Source organism: Vulpes vulpes, chromosome 11 (genome assembly GCF_048418805.1).
Source record: "Vulpes vulpes isolate BD-2025 chromosome 11, VulVul3, whole genome shotgun sequence".
In the NCBI taxonomy this organism is placed as follows: domain Eukaryota; kingdom Metazoa; phylum Chordata; class Mammalia; order Carnivora; family Canidae; genus Vulpes; species Vulpes vulpes.
The window spans coordinates 69,000,808-69,018,699 of NC_132790.1; the positions used below are offsets into that span (position 1 = coordinate 69,000,808).

Below are 17,892 nucleotides of genomic sequence, written 5' to 3' on the forward strand. Positions count from 1 at the left end.
TCATTCGAGATTCCCCTCCGGACCTCAAATCACAGATACTCGCGAAGGCAAAAATAATCTGTGTTTAAGAGAAAAGACAGAGAAAGGAGAGCAAAAACTGCTGGACGCTGTCAGGGCTGGTGGCCTGATTGAAATGGTTTTAGCAGCGCTGTCATATGATGCGGATGGGGGTGGGAACTTGGTACTTAGGAAAGTAAATAGGAGTCCCAGGGATTGACTGACAAGGTGAATTCCCTCCCATTTTGTTATACAGAGAGTTGGCGGGGCTCAGGGGTGATGGGATTTGGTGACTGCTGGATAGACCGGCTCAAGACACATCAGAGGAAAACTGTGGACAGCTGGAAAACAAATACCTATTCTAGGACAACGTAAAATTGCAATTATATTCTCAGAATCTGCTTTTAGAGAAATCACTCCCTTCCACCCCAGTGACTCTTTGTTCTATTTAGAGGAATCTCCTTTGGGGAATGAGGGACATGGTCACCCACCATCACTCCTGTGGAAAGTAGCTTTCTTCATGCCCCCCCCAACCCCCACCCCCAGCTGGTTCAGTTCAGCAGCAGTGGGGGGGGGGGGGGGAGGCCTGGAGACTCCTGGAATCCATGGGCCCTGACTAGAGGAAATGCTTGGCCAGCCTGGGTCGCCTGGCTGACGTCAGTTCCTGTTATCCTCGCCTTATCGTACAGGGGACCAAGAGTCTTATCTTACTGAATGGCCCCCTTTCGCTCCCCACCCTGCAAGTCCAAAGAAAAAGCAAGTCAGCAGTTCCATTGCCTGTTTGAATTCTCATCTAAGAAGCTCTGAAAGCTCAAGATAAATAATAAAGCTCAAGACAAATGATACCTGCAGACTCACCCTTACTACTTCCCAGGTGGAGAGAACTTGGGCAACTTTTTTTTTATTATTCATTTAAAGGGGTTTAGGGGCGTGGGGTGAGGCGGGAATCATAACTTCTTAACGATGAGGTAAGGAAGCCAGAAAGGAAAAAAGAATTCAGGGCAACATATTGACTGATGAGGTTGTGTTATTAGATCTTACAGATGGGGAAGGTTATCTCATCTCCTATTTAACAAGAGGTACTTAGGCCAAGCCACTTACAGGCAGGATACTGATAAATCTGGAACCTGAGTTAACTCGGCTCTCCTCTCCCCATCACCACCCATTTCAACTTTTTAAAAGAAGCTGGCCGAGAACTGCTACAGATTTGTTCCTAGTGATTCCATTTAATAAGTCGACCCCTCCCCCACTCCCAATACACACATGTGCTGGAATCAGAACCACAGCCATAAAACTTAAATCCATTTTGCAAGGGGTGCTATTTACAGATCTACAGTTTGCCACAAAAGGAATTCGTGTTCAGAAGAATGACCCAGAAGCACAAGGCGGTGTTCAGTCATAATGGAAAAATTAAACTGCGAGCGCTCTAGCTATATTGACCATAGAATCCAAACAAAGACTTTCTGTGCCACTCCTGGGTTCAAGGGGCAGCCTCAGAAATGTCGTAATATTGAAATATCTGGCGTATTTCCATGATTTATGTGGGAATTGTGGCAGTATATCTGGAAGTGGGTTATTCTAGAAAACCAGAGATGTACGATTGCCCTAACTACCCTATAATTTGAAAGGCAAGATTCTACATTAATATCTTTTGGAAAGGTTTTTAGCCAAGATTTTTCTGATTAACCTTCATCAAAAGCTCCCATTTCCAAAAGAATGTATTTAATTGACAGTTAACTGAATCTATAGTAGAACATTTAAAATATAAAAATGTCATTTAAAGATAAATTTACTGGCACTTACATCTAACTCAAACTCTATAGAAGATTCTTTGTAAGATGTTCTAATATGAATACTGCGTTTATTGTTTAATAAGTCCTGTGTGACCTGAAGAGAGTTCTGTATTTTGCATCTCGGTTTCACATCTCTATTTTCCTCCTAGACAGTAACTTTCTCATTTAAAAATTCCTAGCCTTTTGTAAAAAAAAATAATAATAAAACAAAGAAACAAAAAAATCTGATTTTAAAGATTACAAATTCCTTGAGAGCAGAATTTACAATCTTAATCATTTCTCATGTATTCTGTTCAGAGATAGTTTATTGATGCTGGTAGAATGTACAAAGGAGAAAATGTATGATTTTCTTCCCTTTTCCTCTCAGAGACTTAACATGTTAAAGATAAAATTACAAGCATCTGATATCCAGAAGAACGTTTTTACTTTTATGTTTTAAAGTTCATGACAGTACTGACTGGTTATATATGGTCAAAGCCAGGCTTCCAGAAATAAGAACAAAACTTCTGTTTCAGGTCAGTTATCAGAAATGGCCACTCCGATCATTTATCTAATAAGGTTGGTTAAATAAATAAATAAATAATAAATAAATAAATAAATAAATTTAAAAGGCCTGTTTCAAAGCAAAGGCTTTCGCATTTGGGCTGGCGAATCAAACGCCAACTGGAGCTTCCAGATCAATTCCATAGCCTAAGTTTAAGAAGACAGAGGTCTACTTCTCCTATCTTATTTTTTGGAATCCACACTCTATGGTGAGAAAATTTAAAATTTCTGCTTTGGGTTTTTTTTTTTCTTTCCTTCTAGGTTGCTCATCAACTCTTCCCTACCCAAAGTACCAAGTTATCAGCGTAATGACAAAATTTTAGTATTTTTTGTTTTCCCTACAGGGGAGGAAAACTTTGTGAATCTTCTGCTTGTTTTCAAGTGACCCTATCTTGTGTTCGGGAGATGTAAGCAAAAGTCCCTTTTCTTTTTTCTTTCTGATGGTATTAGTTACCACTGTCATGTGGCTGAGAAGCAGAAAATTATGTCCTACTTTAGAAAAACAATTGAGCCTTTTCATCGAAATATTTATTCAAAACCCCATTCAATTCATACGGTGGCTGTCAGTCTTTATTTCAGTCTTTATTTCGTCTCTTTCAGAGAGTATCTTTGATTTTGCCACTTTGACCCCAATTTATATCTCACTAGGAGAGGATTTGGATACTGTGTAATACTTAAAATTCAGGTCCCAGGGCTTTGAGAAGGGGACTTTTCTTCCTTCCTTGATCACACATCACTGTTTGTTTTTAAAACAGATGATTTATCCTCTTTAAATGGGCAAAATACTATTTCAAAAAGAAAATATCCTTTTTTCCTTTTTTCTTTTGATGGGCTGAGTATGGAGATGACGGGGAAGAGGGCCAAGAAGTTGTCACACTCAGGATTTCACCGAAAGCAACTATATTTAGACCACAAATATTAGGATTTATCCTATGCCCACTGAGCAATGAATGCTGAAAACATCTGGAGCAGCCCTAAAACCGAGATAATCCAGGAGGCACATGAATAGAAACTTTGTGACTATGATACCTTCCAGGGGCAGTCTTAAATCGTATTATTTATACCACATTCCCTTAGAGCCCGCTAATCCTGACTTCGAATTTTTATAACAAGCCATTCGCAGGCCCTACTCCAACCGGTAGCTGGTTGGCATGTCATTTATCTGTCGTTAAAATTTTAAAAAGAAAATAAAAAGAATATCCTAACCCCTTTCAAAGACCGCTTCTGATGTGTTTTTTCATTCAAAGGGTTTACTCTAATTACTACACATACACACACATACACACCACACGTCAAAAATAGAATCTCAAAGCAGAAAATACTTTTGGTAGGAATTCAGTGCTATTTTTTTTTCTCCTTGCCCACTGTTTCCTCTGTGTGAAGAGCGCAAACAGATCTGCTTCTCGTCAAAGCAGTCATTAAGTAAAATGGAAAAGGTTGTGGTTTTTATGTTCTTACTTATCCAAATGAAGCCCTAATATGCTTTCATTTCAAAAGTCCTTACTACCCATGCCACCCCGAACCAAACACCATGTGGCAGACATTTGTTAGAATTTTTATTTACGCTTAAAAACCTGAATCTCTTGAAGAATTAAACTGACCGTCATAAAGTGGTTGATGGAGGATAAAGTGCTCTGCAGGGGCATATGCAATTTTTACAATTTATTCATTTAACCTATAGCTGGGGGGTATGCGAGTGGAACTCTTGTGAAATTGACCACAATAAGCTCTAATTGCCCTGCTTACAAAAATAAGACACTGGAATTTCTGAAATCCCTTTGTCAAACGCCTTTATTTACTTTTTCTAATGCAAGTTTCTTTGATTAGCTGAACTTTGCTGTTATCAACACTTCTTGCTTATCGGCTGGCCCTAGGCGAATGACACATTCACCACTCGCTCTCCCTAGATAAGGCAAATCCCTTGTTTAACTTGTTCAAGAACAAACAAAGCTTTTCCCCCTACTCCTACAACTTAATAGGCATGTTTGGAGGGTTAATTACAAAAGGGAGAATGTCTACTTGTGAAGGCTCTATTAGGTCTAATAGCTTTCCGCCAAGGGTCCCGAGCATTCCACCACCCCCTTCATTAAAAATATGTTTCATAGAACTTTCTCTTATAAGAAAAACTTCTGGAGAGCCCCAGTTCCCTGAGATCCCGAGTGAAACTGTTCACACTCTTTTAACTGCTACGGAGAGGACAGGTCTGAAAGATCTGTTAGTGGATTATAAAATTATTTTGTAACACTGAGTTTCTTTGAATTCTCCAGAAAGAAAACAGGCACAGCAGGAAAGAAAAGGCATTTGGGGAGCCGCTGAAGATGAAGACACTTTCTGAAAACTATATTCTTTTTGCCCTGGTTATGGCTCTACGAAATATTAAGTCAGACAGCCAGACTGTTGGCATCAAATGGTTATTGATTTTTCAGCTACAAACCTGTTGATTTCCTGGCCCAAGAAGCGAGTCTTTATTGCTAAGACAAAGTTTCAGAGAGAGCAATTTAAATCTGGTCACTGTCCACTCTCTTTCCCTTTTCTTCCCCCTCTTTACATAAGGCACCATGTTATTAGGAAAACTCAATTTCTTCCAGTTAAACTTTGACCTCTTTGAAAACAAAGATTTAAAATGTCATTTTCAGGCTAATGCTCCAATGAATTGTCAAATAAAGTACTAAAAACATTTTGATAGATAGCTGAGCCATTTATCTAAATCACTGTCAGGGCAGCGATGCATCCTGCAGGCTCCCACCACAGCCACCCGAAGGTGGGATTTTCTGGGGCTCCTGGTCATTTCTCAAGCCCTGCAGCCACACTACTGTTGACCAGATGCGTGCCTCGGCATCATGTCAGCATCAGATAACCAAATAGTCAATATTAAAAAAAAAAACAAAAAACAAAAAACTGGGCTACTCCACTTATATTTCCTTTCCTTTAAGTGATGTCCAGGTTCGGGGATGAATTGCAAGATATGGAAATAATGGATGGCTCAGCCCAAGGGGTGTTCATTGCCAGTAGTTTTCTAGCAAAACAGCAACTTCTTAGAGCAACAAAGTGACTCGGAAAGGTGGCAGCAGGGTCAATGCTAAGAAATATTGCCTTCCCTTAGCAAGGAAAACATTGGAAGCAGCAGCTTTAACTGGTGGTTTATGAACTTCAGGAGCAGCAGCCACCCTAATCAGGCTAAATTCCTTGCAAGGACGATGTCATATTTTAATTACTTGGGACTGTTGAAACACACAAGGGGGGAATATATACAACTAGCAGCTAATCCAAAGAACAGCAAAGTTAAATTCCCCTCTGCATACATTTTAGTAAAAAACTGCACAATGTGTCAAACTTGAAGAATGTTTCAAAGTCCTGTGGTCACACTCTACTTTTCACCACCACCCCCTCCATGCATATTTTTAAAAACTGTTTTTCGAGAGACCCTAAGGTTGGTTAAGGAGAGGAGCGGGGTTCGGGAGGGGTTGTTTGGGAAGAAAACATCTAACAGGAAATTTTCAGCAGAGGGAATCAATATGCACGCCAGCATATCACACCCTTTCAGCATTAAATCATTAAATCCTTTGTCTTGCTACCAATGCAGTTTGTTTCCAACGTCTTTATTGCATGCAAGAGAGACAATTCATTTTTTTTTTTTCTTGGTAGAAGAAGGGAAAAAAATAAACCTACATTGAGCAGTGTGCCGATGCTGCCATTCGGTTTGGGTCAATCCACTGAAGCATGCTTTGAGAGCTTTCTCCTGGAGCATGCAGGAAGACGGACTCGCAGTGTAGAAATCCAGGATTTGCCCAGGACTCACTGACAGAACATCCATACAGTCAAACATGATCTCCCCTGCACCGAATGTCTGCAAAAGTGCTTATCCTCTAGGTGTGGAGGCAAATGGCATAGAAAAGTCCACCCAACTCCATCAAACTCTGCCCCTTTTTTGGCACGTAGGCTGTTGGTCTTTTTCCCAGCCCCGAATCATGAATTATGACAGACAAGCCAGCTAAAAGCCTGTAATTGATCCAAATGATCATTTACCATTTTCCAGGCTCGCTCGGCCAATCCAGCCGGGGCGGGGGTTCCCAGAAAGATCCCAAGTTCTCCTTCCAAGCAAATGCCTGCAAGCAGCCTTCCGAAGGCGGTCCGGATCCTAGCCCGACGGGGCCCAGACAGACCCTGCCCGGCTCGCTCGCGTCCTCGGCATCCCGGTCCTCCAGCAGCGCGCTTGGGGGAATTCTGGTCCCCCCTTTGGCAGAGAATAGACCCTCCTGCCTCTGAACAGCTCACTTCCTACTACTTCTGTCACACAGAATGAAAGATTGAATTGCCTAATATATGCGAGTGAACTTTCGGTGAACCCTTCCCGGGCTGCTAACCTTCAAATGACCCAACGAGTCTGACATCACCAACTCCCAGGATTCTCACAGAGCTTAAAAACTCCCAGCAGCCCTGCAACCGCACTCGGCCGGGAGGCAGGCAGCGGGGAGCGCGCCAGCGCCAGCCGCCGCCTTCTTCCCCGGTTCTCACCTGGAAAACAATGCAAGGGGAGCTTCTGGAAACGGGCAGGGAGGAGCCGGGCCCCGCCGCCGGCTCGCGGGGAGCCGCCACTCGCTCCGGGTCCGCCCGCGCCCGCGCCCTCGCCCGCGCCCTCGCCCGCGCCCTCGCCCGCGCCCTCGCCCGCGCCGCGGCGGCCGGAGCCCGGGAGCGCGCCCGCCCCGCGCCCGCCCCGCCAAGCCCCCCGTGCGCCCGCCGGGCTGCTGGATCCCTCGCAACCTACGTAGTTCTCCACTCCCGACAAAGCACATGCAAGCCCTAAACTGTAGAGCAGGGGAGAGCTCCTCCTCGGGGAAGCCTTGGCTTGAGAAACTTTCCACTGGACGGAGAGCTTGCCCCCCCCCCCACTCCTGCATCTCCCCCCCCCCCCCCCCTGCAGAAGCCTCGCCCCCCGGAGGGATTGCATTTGCTCGGGAGTAAAAATCCAGCTTTGTGGATCCGTTTACTTTTTAAGCACACTCTCAAGTCTGGAGGCGGCCGTCAGGAAGGCATGGTTCCTGCCCCAAACACGCACACACATAGAAATCACTCAGATACACAGGATTTCGGGTCCTGATCAGAGGAGACAGAGTGGTCAGGAGTGGATGTGGGGCTGAAACGGAAATCGATTCCAATTCCACTTTTTTTTTTTTTTTTTTTTTTGTACGCGGTGTGATCTGGGATGAGTATTTAATCTCTCCTAGCCTCGGTGTTCTCATCTGTAGAATGGAGATAGACTACTACCCACTTCAGTGGGTGGCTGTGAGCCGCTCCCCTCCCCCAAAGCGCTTGCACGGCACTCAGTATGCACCCTGCAACAAGTACTAATTCTCATTTCACCCTCTTATTTTTCTCAAGCCCTGCGACGGGAGGCTGAGACCTGTCTGAGGCCGCAAAGCTGAAAACTATGACCAGCACGCAACTCCCCGGAATCCAGCCCAATGTGAAAATTACTTTGCTGTTCCCACAGCCTTGCACCCTGAACAGCATGTTGGTGACCTCCATCACCTCATGCACACACAGACACACACACACACACACACACACACACACACACACACACACCACCCCACCACCACATAATTAAACACATATTTTGAAAACTGGCTGAGTGTGAAGGTTTTATACCTCCAAAGGCCTGTTTTCACCAATATTAGCCCCTGCCCAATCTTGGTTACTTATTAGAATAATTTTAAGAGAGATTCTTTTTTTATCCTTCCCATATTGACCCACCTAGAGGAAGGAGAAACCTTGTAGCAGGTCCTAAAACCCTGAGAAGGACAGATGCAATATTTACAAATAAACCCGGGCAGAGAGCTTTCAAAGGGAGAGCCAATCCACACTGCAGTCATTTTGTACAACTTGCTTAAAAGATGCAAAGTACATCAAAGGAAGGAAACTCTGCGGATGATTTAAAACACCCTATCTCCTCTACTACCTCTCCAGGATTTACTTGTTGTAACTCTCCCACAAAACGGGGCAGTCAAGCAAGTGGGCATAAGGGAGTTTCCTTGCCCCTTGCAGGGAAAAGTGCTGCCCCAGTCTCCTTTCTGTGGATAATGCTGGAATGCTCATTGGCATCCAGGCCCTTTAAAAGCCTGTCAGGGGGCACCCGCCCCATGCTGAACGGCTGCTCTGTCTTCAGGAGTTGCTAAGTGGCACTTATGGTGTAACATGAAAAGTATGCATCACACACACTTCCCAAGTCACAGATCCTTTTATGAAGGTACATTAAAACAATTTTCAGCCCAGCAAGCTCAGTTCTTGCTATTGAAAAGTCCAGGGCAATAGAAGGGTGAGATTTTGCTGAAACTATGTTTGTTATTCTCTCTCTCTCTCTCTCTCTCAAGTGGCCATCATTGTAACAGGGGTTTATAAGAAACTCTTTAACTACAAAGAAAACACACGACTTAAGTTGTACAGAGGAATTTACAAAACATTTAACACACTGTCATTAAGATAGTTGTAAAGATACACAAAGCACCACATTATGTACCAACCTCTGGGGTGTGCGTGGACTTACAGCTCAAATGCTAACTTACGGTCCTTAAGAGTTCCTTGAAACTGGACTCATCTTATATGCCATAATGGAAGCCACTGAAAAGGTGTTTCAGATGAAAGGAGGAAGGAGCTACATTTAAAGCACAGCAGGAGGCATCAAGAGAGAAATCTCCCCACCTCCCCACCCCCAAACTCCCAAGTGTGTGTATTCAGGTATCTGTTGGGGTGGGGATACATAGCACTTCCTGCTCAAACATCTTTCCAAAGGGAAGGTTGCACTGGTCACAAGGAGGTAAAGATGGGGATGGTGTCTCCCAAATTCTGTTTACTCTCATTTCACAAGCTAGAGGACAGCCTAGGAAGGGAAATGACTGCTGCCTAATTTCTACTCTGAATACCATGTCATGACACAAAAACAATAACAAAGTGTGCAGGGATGGGGGGAGATGGTAGGAGATTGGATATTTTCTTTCTTTGCAAGAGAACATTTTAAATTTATAATCATCTTGGGGTTCTCTTAACTGCAGAGGAATAAACTTGGGCTTTTGAATACTGATCTTTTATTTCAGTGAGTGTGAATAGAATAGTATGGGTTTCTTATAGTGCAACAGCATTCACTAGTCTATTCATCATTTCTCATCATGAGTTAATTATGCTGATGGCAACTATTAGAGCTATTATTTAATCCAAGTATTAATTTATAAAGCAGCCCCCAAATTTAGCCACATGTTTCTTATCATTTCTTCATCAGGAAATCTAATTCTTATACTTCTGGAAAACCTGTCTTCCCCCACATTCTTCATCTTAAGTAAAATTTAGGAAAGACAGGCAAACAATCCACACTTCTTTAAAGAACATATCCATGTACCATAAAGATTAATGAGTAGGTAGACGGCAAAAAATGGCCTAGTTAATTTGGGGATAAATGAAGTGTAAGTTATCGACGCCTATTTTACACACTAATCCAACAGTTGGAAGAAACCTTTCACAAATATTCTCTTGGTATGACATAGAATAACAATCTGATATGTGTCATCTCCTCTGTTTTGTAGTTGATCAACGATAAAAGAAACTCTAGTAAAAGTATTTCCAGCCACAAACAAAAAAAGCAAAAGTTTGAGACCAAAATCCATTTTGTTTCGGAGTAACTGTAGATTTGTCAGTGTGACACAGCACATTTGAAACCCATAATCATAAAACAAAAATTTATAGCCAAGGTTCACGGTCTACATCTGTTTCTCTGGTTTTCGTATAGCAATTACCCACTGGACAATCCAGAAAGAAACACCATGAATCATGCTCTGCAAACATGTTTGAACTGGAGAGGTTTGTGAAGAAAGAGCAGGCGTCTCTGTGTACCCGTACTGAAGCCGGCCGTGTTCAAAATTGGTCAAATGCCTTGTGATGTCTAAATAAAAAGATTCTCACAGGCGCAGACATACCCACCCCAGGCACAAGTCATGCAAAGTGCAGGCAGACATGGGGGTGGGCTGCAGGGAGGTAGACACGGCTCATTGTAAAAAACACACCTGCCTCCTCCATGGTTTTTGGTTTGCTTTACTTTTATTTATTTGTGTGGTTTTCTTAACCGTTAATCTCATACAAACTCCTCTTGCCACAGTTTTGCCAGAAAAAGAGATGGCTAGCACTGAGTGCTGTGTGCGTTTTGGTCTGGGAAGCCAAGGCAGGGACGTGCTGTGGCACATGGCGAGCAGGGAGGCACTTCCCAGGGCTTCCCCCCACCAGGCAGAGCTGCTTGTTGTGTTGGGGGCTGGGGGAAGTTCTCACACCAGTCAACACAGGGAAACTGTTTCTGGCCCTTCCATCTGAACACCTGATAACGTACCAGGACTCTTGATGGCCATGGATCCTAGGCCAGAAGACACCAAAGTGCTCTGCAAACATGAATTTGTGGAGTGGGTCTACGCATCTGTGTAGAGACTGGGTCTTCTCAGAATCCCAAGGAACATCTGTTCTTCCTCAAAAATGTTTCTCCATCTTGAGCGTTGGCCACTGTGTCCTTCTTTCATTTGGTTCCTTTCTCTCCAGCTTCCTGTTTTTTCTAGTTTCTTCCATGAAGTCTTCCCACTCAGAGAACTTACAAATGCCATTCCCCAAGACAAGGGGAACACTTCTCCCTTTCCACCCTTGACTTGCTTTCTTTAGCACTTTACTTCTCTGCTTTCGCTGTGCAGGACTCATAAAGACATCTCTTCAAGTCCGACAGTTTCTGTTGGTCCCAACTTGGCACTTACCCTCCTGAATGAATACCTCAGTATTGAATTTTTCAGTTTGGGAGAGACCTAGCTTTGTTTGCTTTCTTTTCTCTCTCTTATTTTTCACTTTTTTATTTTAAAAAAATTTTTTATTTTTTTTAAGATTGTATTTATTTATTCATGAGACACACACACACACACACACACACACAGAGAGAGACAGAGACAGAGACAGAGACACAGACAGAGGGAGAAACAGGCTCCATGCAGGGAGCCCGGTGTGGGACTCAATCCTAGGATTCCAGGACCATACCCTGGGTTGAAGGCAGGCACTAAACTGTGGAGCTATCCAGGGAATCCCATTATTTTTCATTTTTTTAATTTAGATTTTGTATTTTTTTTGTTTTTTTTTTTAGAGTAATATACATTCTGCAACATGGATGGATCTTGAGAATATAAATGCTAAGTGAAACAAGCCAGTCAGAGAAAGACAAATACCATATGATTTCACTCATATGTGGAATCTAAGAGACAAAACAAATGAACAAAGGGAAAAAAGAAAAAAGAGACAAACCAAAAAAAAAAATAGACTTTTAACGATAAGAGAACAAACAGATGGTTCCCAGAGGGGGGAGAGGGGTGAAATAGGTGATGAGGATCAAGAGCACACTTATCTTGATGAGCACAGGGTGATGTATACAAGTGTTGAATCACTATATTGTACACCTGAAACTAATATAACACTGTATGTTAACTACGTTGGAAATAAAATTTTTTAAAAAAGTAATACACATTCATAAAAACTCATACTTTGATCTGGAAGATATAAAGTGAAAAGTTGCTGGGCATATATCTGTATATCTCTTGGGAGGGTTGTTTGTTGCTTTTACACAAATATGATAAAATAATACATATTCTTCTGTAACATTTTTCTATTTGGCAACATTTCTTGAAATTCCTTCATAATAAACAGTACATATAGAACTTGCACTAAAAAAACAAAAAGAAGGGATGCCAGGGTGGCTTGGTGGGTTGAGTGTTGGACTCTTGGTTTTGGATCAGGTCATGATCTAGGGGTCCTGTGATCCAACCCCCATCAGGTTCCACACTTGGTGGGGAGTCTGCTTGAGGATTCTTTCCCTTTGCCCCTCCGTAGACTTTTGCTCCCACATCATAGACACTCTCTCTCAAATAAATAAATCATTAAAATAAAAATTAAAAAAACAATAACAAAAGCTGAATAGTATCTCTCTACATTAATACATATAATTCATTTGGCTAGTGCTCACCTACTGGACAGTTAGTTTCCAGGTTTTCAGTGTTTAAGAAGACCTGTGGGTATATGTAGCCAAACATCTGCTGGATAAAATTCTAGTAGCAGTATTGCCAGGTCAAAGATGATGTGCATGTTAAAATTTGATGACCACACAAAATTGTACTCCAAAATGGTTGTGCTAAAACATTCCTCTTTTGTTCTAAAATAGGGGTCAGTAAATTTTTTCTGCTTAGGGTCATAGGAAAGATTTTAGGTTTTATAGTATATATAGTTTGTTGTAACAGCTCAGTTCTGCCATTGTAGTATAAAGGATATAAATGTGTGTGTGTGTGTGTGTGTGTGTATAGGCATGTTCAATAAAACTTTATTTACAAAAATCAGCAGTGGACTGGCATTGACCTATGGACTACAGTTTGTCCACCTCTATTCTAAACCATTCCTTTAACAATTGCACCAAATTTTATACTGTCTTGTTTCTTTCTCTCTTCAAAACCCAGCTCTATACATTTGGGTTCTGTTAACACTTTAATCTTCCTTCTCTTTTAAAAGCTTTACCCAGTTTCAACTTGTATACCAAGAATGATATGGCTCTTTTATCATATTATTTCATCTAGAATCCTCTCTTCTCTCTTGGCTCATTAATTCCCACTTTCCTACTTCACTCTGCACGTCCTTAAGAAGGGGTGCAGGATTGCATATCTCCTTCACATGAGCCCAGATGCCCTTGTACTTTCTTTTCTCCACCACCAAACCCTGCTTTAAAGTCCATTATTTCCATCAACCCCTTCTCCCCCTAATATATGATGGCAATATTGAGGAGATGGAAAATATAACAACGACTCCTGAGAATAAATGCCAATGGCACCACCACGCTACAACTTGCCCATGACGTCCCTGTATTATTCTGCCTGAATTACTTTTTCTGTCTCATCTCAATACATCTTCCAATGAGCTAAGAGTAGATGTGCCACCTAGTTGGCAGAGGGCTTAAAAGAACAGCGAGGCTCTTTTCACTGATGGAAAGAAGCACAAAGGATTCTAAGAGTGCTTTGTAATTATTTCACGTTAATATTATTAATAAAGGAGAATGTCTATAACTGGATGCCTACCTTAGTACCTAATTCAACACTTCATTTTTTTTTTTTTTTTTTTTTGGAGATCAACTGTGCTGTTTAAATTAATTAAAATTCAGTGCAACTAAAAACTTAGTTCCTCAGTCAGACTAGCCACATTTCAACAGCTCAAAAGCTTCATGTAGCTAGTGGCTACATGTTCATGGGACAGCACAGATATAGAGCATTTTCACCATCACTGAAAGTTCTATTGGACCACAGTGCTCTGAAAGCTCAGTTTAGTGACCAGAGACGTGCATGGTGGGTGAAGCCATTGAGTCTGGACACAGACTGCCTGTGTTAGAACCCACGATTTGCCTCATACTAGTTGTGTGATCCTGAGCAAGTTACCTCACCTCTACATGTCTTAATTCCCTCACCTGTAAAATAGAGATATTAATGGTAAATACATTAAAATATTGCTGTAAAGATTAAATGAGGTAATACAAGTAAAAAGCACTTACAACATTGCCCAAGATAGGGTAAGTAACACTTTTTAAGTGTTAGTGGAATGTTTGCAAGAAGAAAATAAAGTCAGGACACGTAGCTCAAATACTACTGCTATTAGGCACAGAGACTAGTCTGTCAGGGCAGTTAATTTTCAATCAGGATGCACATTTCAGGGTCTGGGGGCCAGGCATATGTAGCTAGGGCAACTTCTCCAAGAGATTTTGCTGTATAGGTCTGGTTAAGTATCACTACATTGAAACATTTTTATAAATTTCAGAAAAGAGAATGATTTCTTTCATTGTACAAATTGGACACTGAGTCAGAATAGCAATGAATTATTTGACAAGCCCCACCCTGTTCTTGCCATATCACATGACTTGCTGTTTTCTGCAGAAATGGTATTCAGCCTCAAGAACACCAAGACCAATCATGGTTAATTAGATGGCAAGGATTGTACAAACCAGAAGACTTGCATTACTTATCTATCTTGTCTTTCCACCCATCCATCCATCCATCCATCCATCCCATCCTCCTTCTCATTCATCTACTTCAACTATCTGCCCACCCATCTATTTACCCATTTAACAATCCATCTGCTTTTCTAGTTACCCACCCAACTACTTGTCCATCTACTCATGTACTCATCCATCTACCCATCTATCCATGCTCTGACTCATCATCTACCCATGATCTAAGGATCAAAAGTGAAGAAGAAAGCATGGATTGGCTTTTCAAGCAGGCAATATAGAGTAGAGAGAGGGACAACAGTAAAGCTTCTCAGATTATGCATGGGTCTTTCCCTAGACTCCTTGAAAAGGATTTCCTGATGAGATGTGCTGGCAGAAATAAGGTCAAAGGCACAGGCCACTGGAGATTTTAGTTAAACAAGTTTGATAAATCAGGTTGTGGCTGGGGAGCCCCTCAGATCTAACACACTGATCTCTAAGAGCATCTTAGGATTTGAAATGCTAATGAGGCTGGGTTCTATTAGCAACACAAAAGTTTTTGACTCTGAGGGAAAGCTAAAGGCTCGAAAGGAATTTCCATCAGACTCTACAGGGAAACGGAATGTAAAAAGTAGCAAATACATCAGAGAGGCCATTGGAAAGGGATTGGAGTTTAAATTCATCCTGGTGTCTGACAGAGAAAAGGGCAAATAAAAAAGCCCAATGTGATTTAATGGGAATTGAGGGTAACACAAAGTCAAGTAGAAATCTCTGTGAAATTTCTGTTGGGGAAACAATGATATGTATACGTGTACCTTACACACACACACACACACACACACACTCTCTCTCTCTCTCTGAATACATTATATAGATTTTTGATGAAAAAATAATTTTCTCTCTCTTTCCTTTCAAACTGCAGAGTATAAAGCCCCCTTCTGAACATCTACTTCAACCAAGGGCTTTGAAAACTTCTGTTTGAGAAGATACCATGGTGGCTTCCCAAATTAGTTTTTGACATTTTGTCATTGTTTGCTTTTTCATTCTGAGTTAGTGATGCTTCAAAAGAGATTAGCAAAGACTTCAAAAGCAATTTTCCAAAATTTAAGGTAATGCATATAAGCACAGGAGGGCAAAAAAAGAAAAAAAAAAGACAATAATATGAAACATCTCCTCTCTCTGTTCAAGAAAATGCAATGATAAAATGCAAGATCACTGCAGTGATTCCCAAAACACTGCAATTTTAGGGCCTCACACCTACAGGTACCTCATGAAAATTTCTCAAGTTCTGGTAGAGTAATGGGTATTTTAATCCAGGTGCTTAGGTACTTACCCAGCACACTGAAGTATCAGACCTCTGCTACGATGGAACATTCCATTTGGTGAATGCCAAGGAACAGGAAACCCTCCAAAGGATTAGGTATTAAGAAAGACTGTGAGGACTGGAAATGGCAGAGCTCTGAGCCTGGACAAAAGTCTTGGCTCTGTCCTCTGCAGATACGTGGGTTTGAGTAATCTCATCATCTTTCTGAACCATACTTATTCTTCACATCTAGGAAGATTAATGTCTACTTCCAAAGATAATGTCTAGTTTAAAGGAAGCTAAGGTTAAAGAATTAAGCGAAATAATGTATGAGAAAAATTATAAATCTCTAAAGTATTAGGTAATATTAGTCATTACAATTCACACGTGGTAGAAAAAAACAAAAAAAATTTTCCACTCTTTTATAAGCTCTGCTGAAAACTGCTAATCTATCCTCCCATCTAATTTGTAATCCCCTTTAAAAATCCACAGTAAAAAAAATAAAATAAAAACATAAAAATCCAGAGTAGATTATTAGCTGAGCATATGACTTCACAGATAGAGGCCACATTGCCCAGCGTCCTTTCCAGCTAGGTATGGCTATCATGTGACCTCATTCTCAGCAGCAAAATGTGATCAGAAGTGCTGTGCCCTACTTCTGTATCACTTCCTTAAAAAGTAATTTCCCAGCTTCCACTTTCTCTTTCCCCCCTTCCATGCCAACTGGAATGCCACGGGACCCTGTACAGACTGGATAGATGAGGACAGTAGCCCAGGGGAAGGCAAAGCCATGAAGATGGAAGCAACTGGAGACTGTGAACATCATGTGAAGCACTGCCACCCTATCACATTATGTTGTCATAGTTTGGGGTATCTCTTAAAATCAGATTTAGTCTATATTCTAATTAATTGAATCTCATTTGAAGTGCTTAAAATTTAAAATAAGAAAAAAAAATAAAATTGAAAATCAGAGAAAGGATCATCTTGGTATTCCCTTATGCAATTAATCGCCCAACCCCTTTGAGATCTACCTTGTATTAAAGGCCTGTTTTTCTTCCCTCACTGAGCCAGGCTCCCCTCTCCTTCCCCACTGGGATGACTGGTCAGTGGCAGGGGGACACAGCTGATTTCCACTGTCCTCTGTGCTCCGGATCCAGAGACAAATGGCAGAGTTTTTCATTTGTATTTCTGCAGCACAGACAAAATGAGAGAAAGCTCTGCAGAAGCCTTCATTTCTAATTCTGGACATTACCAGCAGCTTCCCAGGAAACACTGCCATTCAGGCTTTGGCTGATTTGGGGAGGTAACCCTCAGAACTCTATTACTGTCCTATACGTAAAGTAATTTGTGGCAAATCTGAAGGAGGAAGGGCAGGCTAGTGTAACAAAACTGAGCAGTGAGGCGGTGAGGCCAGAAATCTAACTTTCCACTAACACCTTGTGAGAACTTGTCTGGTCTAATCAGTAACATGAGGAGGCTGTTGTTAGTCACAGTGGCAAGTACATGGCTCAGGTACTTCCCATAAGCCTAGGGCAGACTTGCTAAGGTGCATTCCTTGGAAAGATCCCAGCAAGGCTGCTCAAAACCACACTAGCCCAGAGGCTGGTGGCTTCCTGGGCAGTCCAGGCTACCTCCTCTGGTAAAATTAAAGTTTGCTTGGAGCACAGCACACTCATGTGTTTGCTTACACACTGTCTATGGTTGCTTTTACAAAACAACAGAGTTGAGTAAAACATTATGTCACACAGAGCTGAAAATATTTATGATCTGGACCTTTATGGGGCGGGGGGTGGGTGGGGGGAAGGCTGAGTGCAGCTCCAGGCATTTACTACCAATCCATTTGAAGGGGCTTTGAAGATGAAATCTACTGGCAATCCTAGAACTGGATAGTACTGAGGGCTTTCTCACGGTCTAAGATTCTTAATTCAAATACCTAAGAACCCTCTGTGGCTATTTCTAAAACATGCCAAATAGACCTCTTTAGTGTCTAGTTTAGAGTTTATTTTTGCTCTGTCTGGAATATTTCATTTAGATATAAAAGTGACTTATTCCATCCCTTTCTTTAAGTCTTTTTGAATATGTTGCCTTGAGATACTAATGATCCTAAAAATCAAGACCTCCAGGTCATGACCATTACTTTCTTTCCCTTGCCCCTATATTTTGAAATTTATAGCCTTTATTATTACCTGCCAAACACTTATTTTTTTATTATATAATGGAAAGTAATATCACTG

At 41.6% G+C, this 17,892-nt stretch overlaps 1 protein-coding gene across 6 annotated transcripts in view; it reads right to left on the reverse strand.

The window, feature by feature from the left end:
- The window catches only part of RARB (retinoic acid receptor beta), a 724,031-nt gene that overhangs the window by 165,037 nt on the left and 541,102 nt on the right, over positions 1-17,892 (reverse strand). Inside the window, exon 1 of one of the 6 annotated variants that reach the window (XM_026006401.2) lies at positions 6,003-6,952. The exons of 3 other annotated variants lie outside the window; for them this stretch is intronic. In XM_026006401.2, coding sequence (XP_025862186.1) covers positions 6,003-6,159 — 157 coding nt within the window. In that variant the 5' untranslated portion in view covers positions 6,160-6,952. Of the gene's footprint in view, positions 1-6,002; positions 6,953-17,892 lie in introns of those variants that run through there. 2 more of the 6 variants (XM_026006404.2, XM_026006402.2) reach the window with 2 other exon arrangements.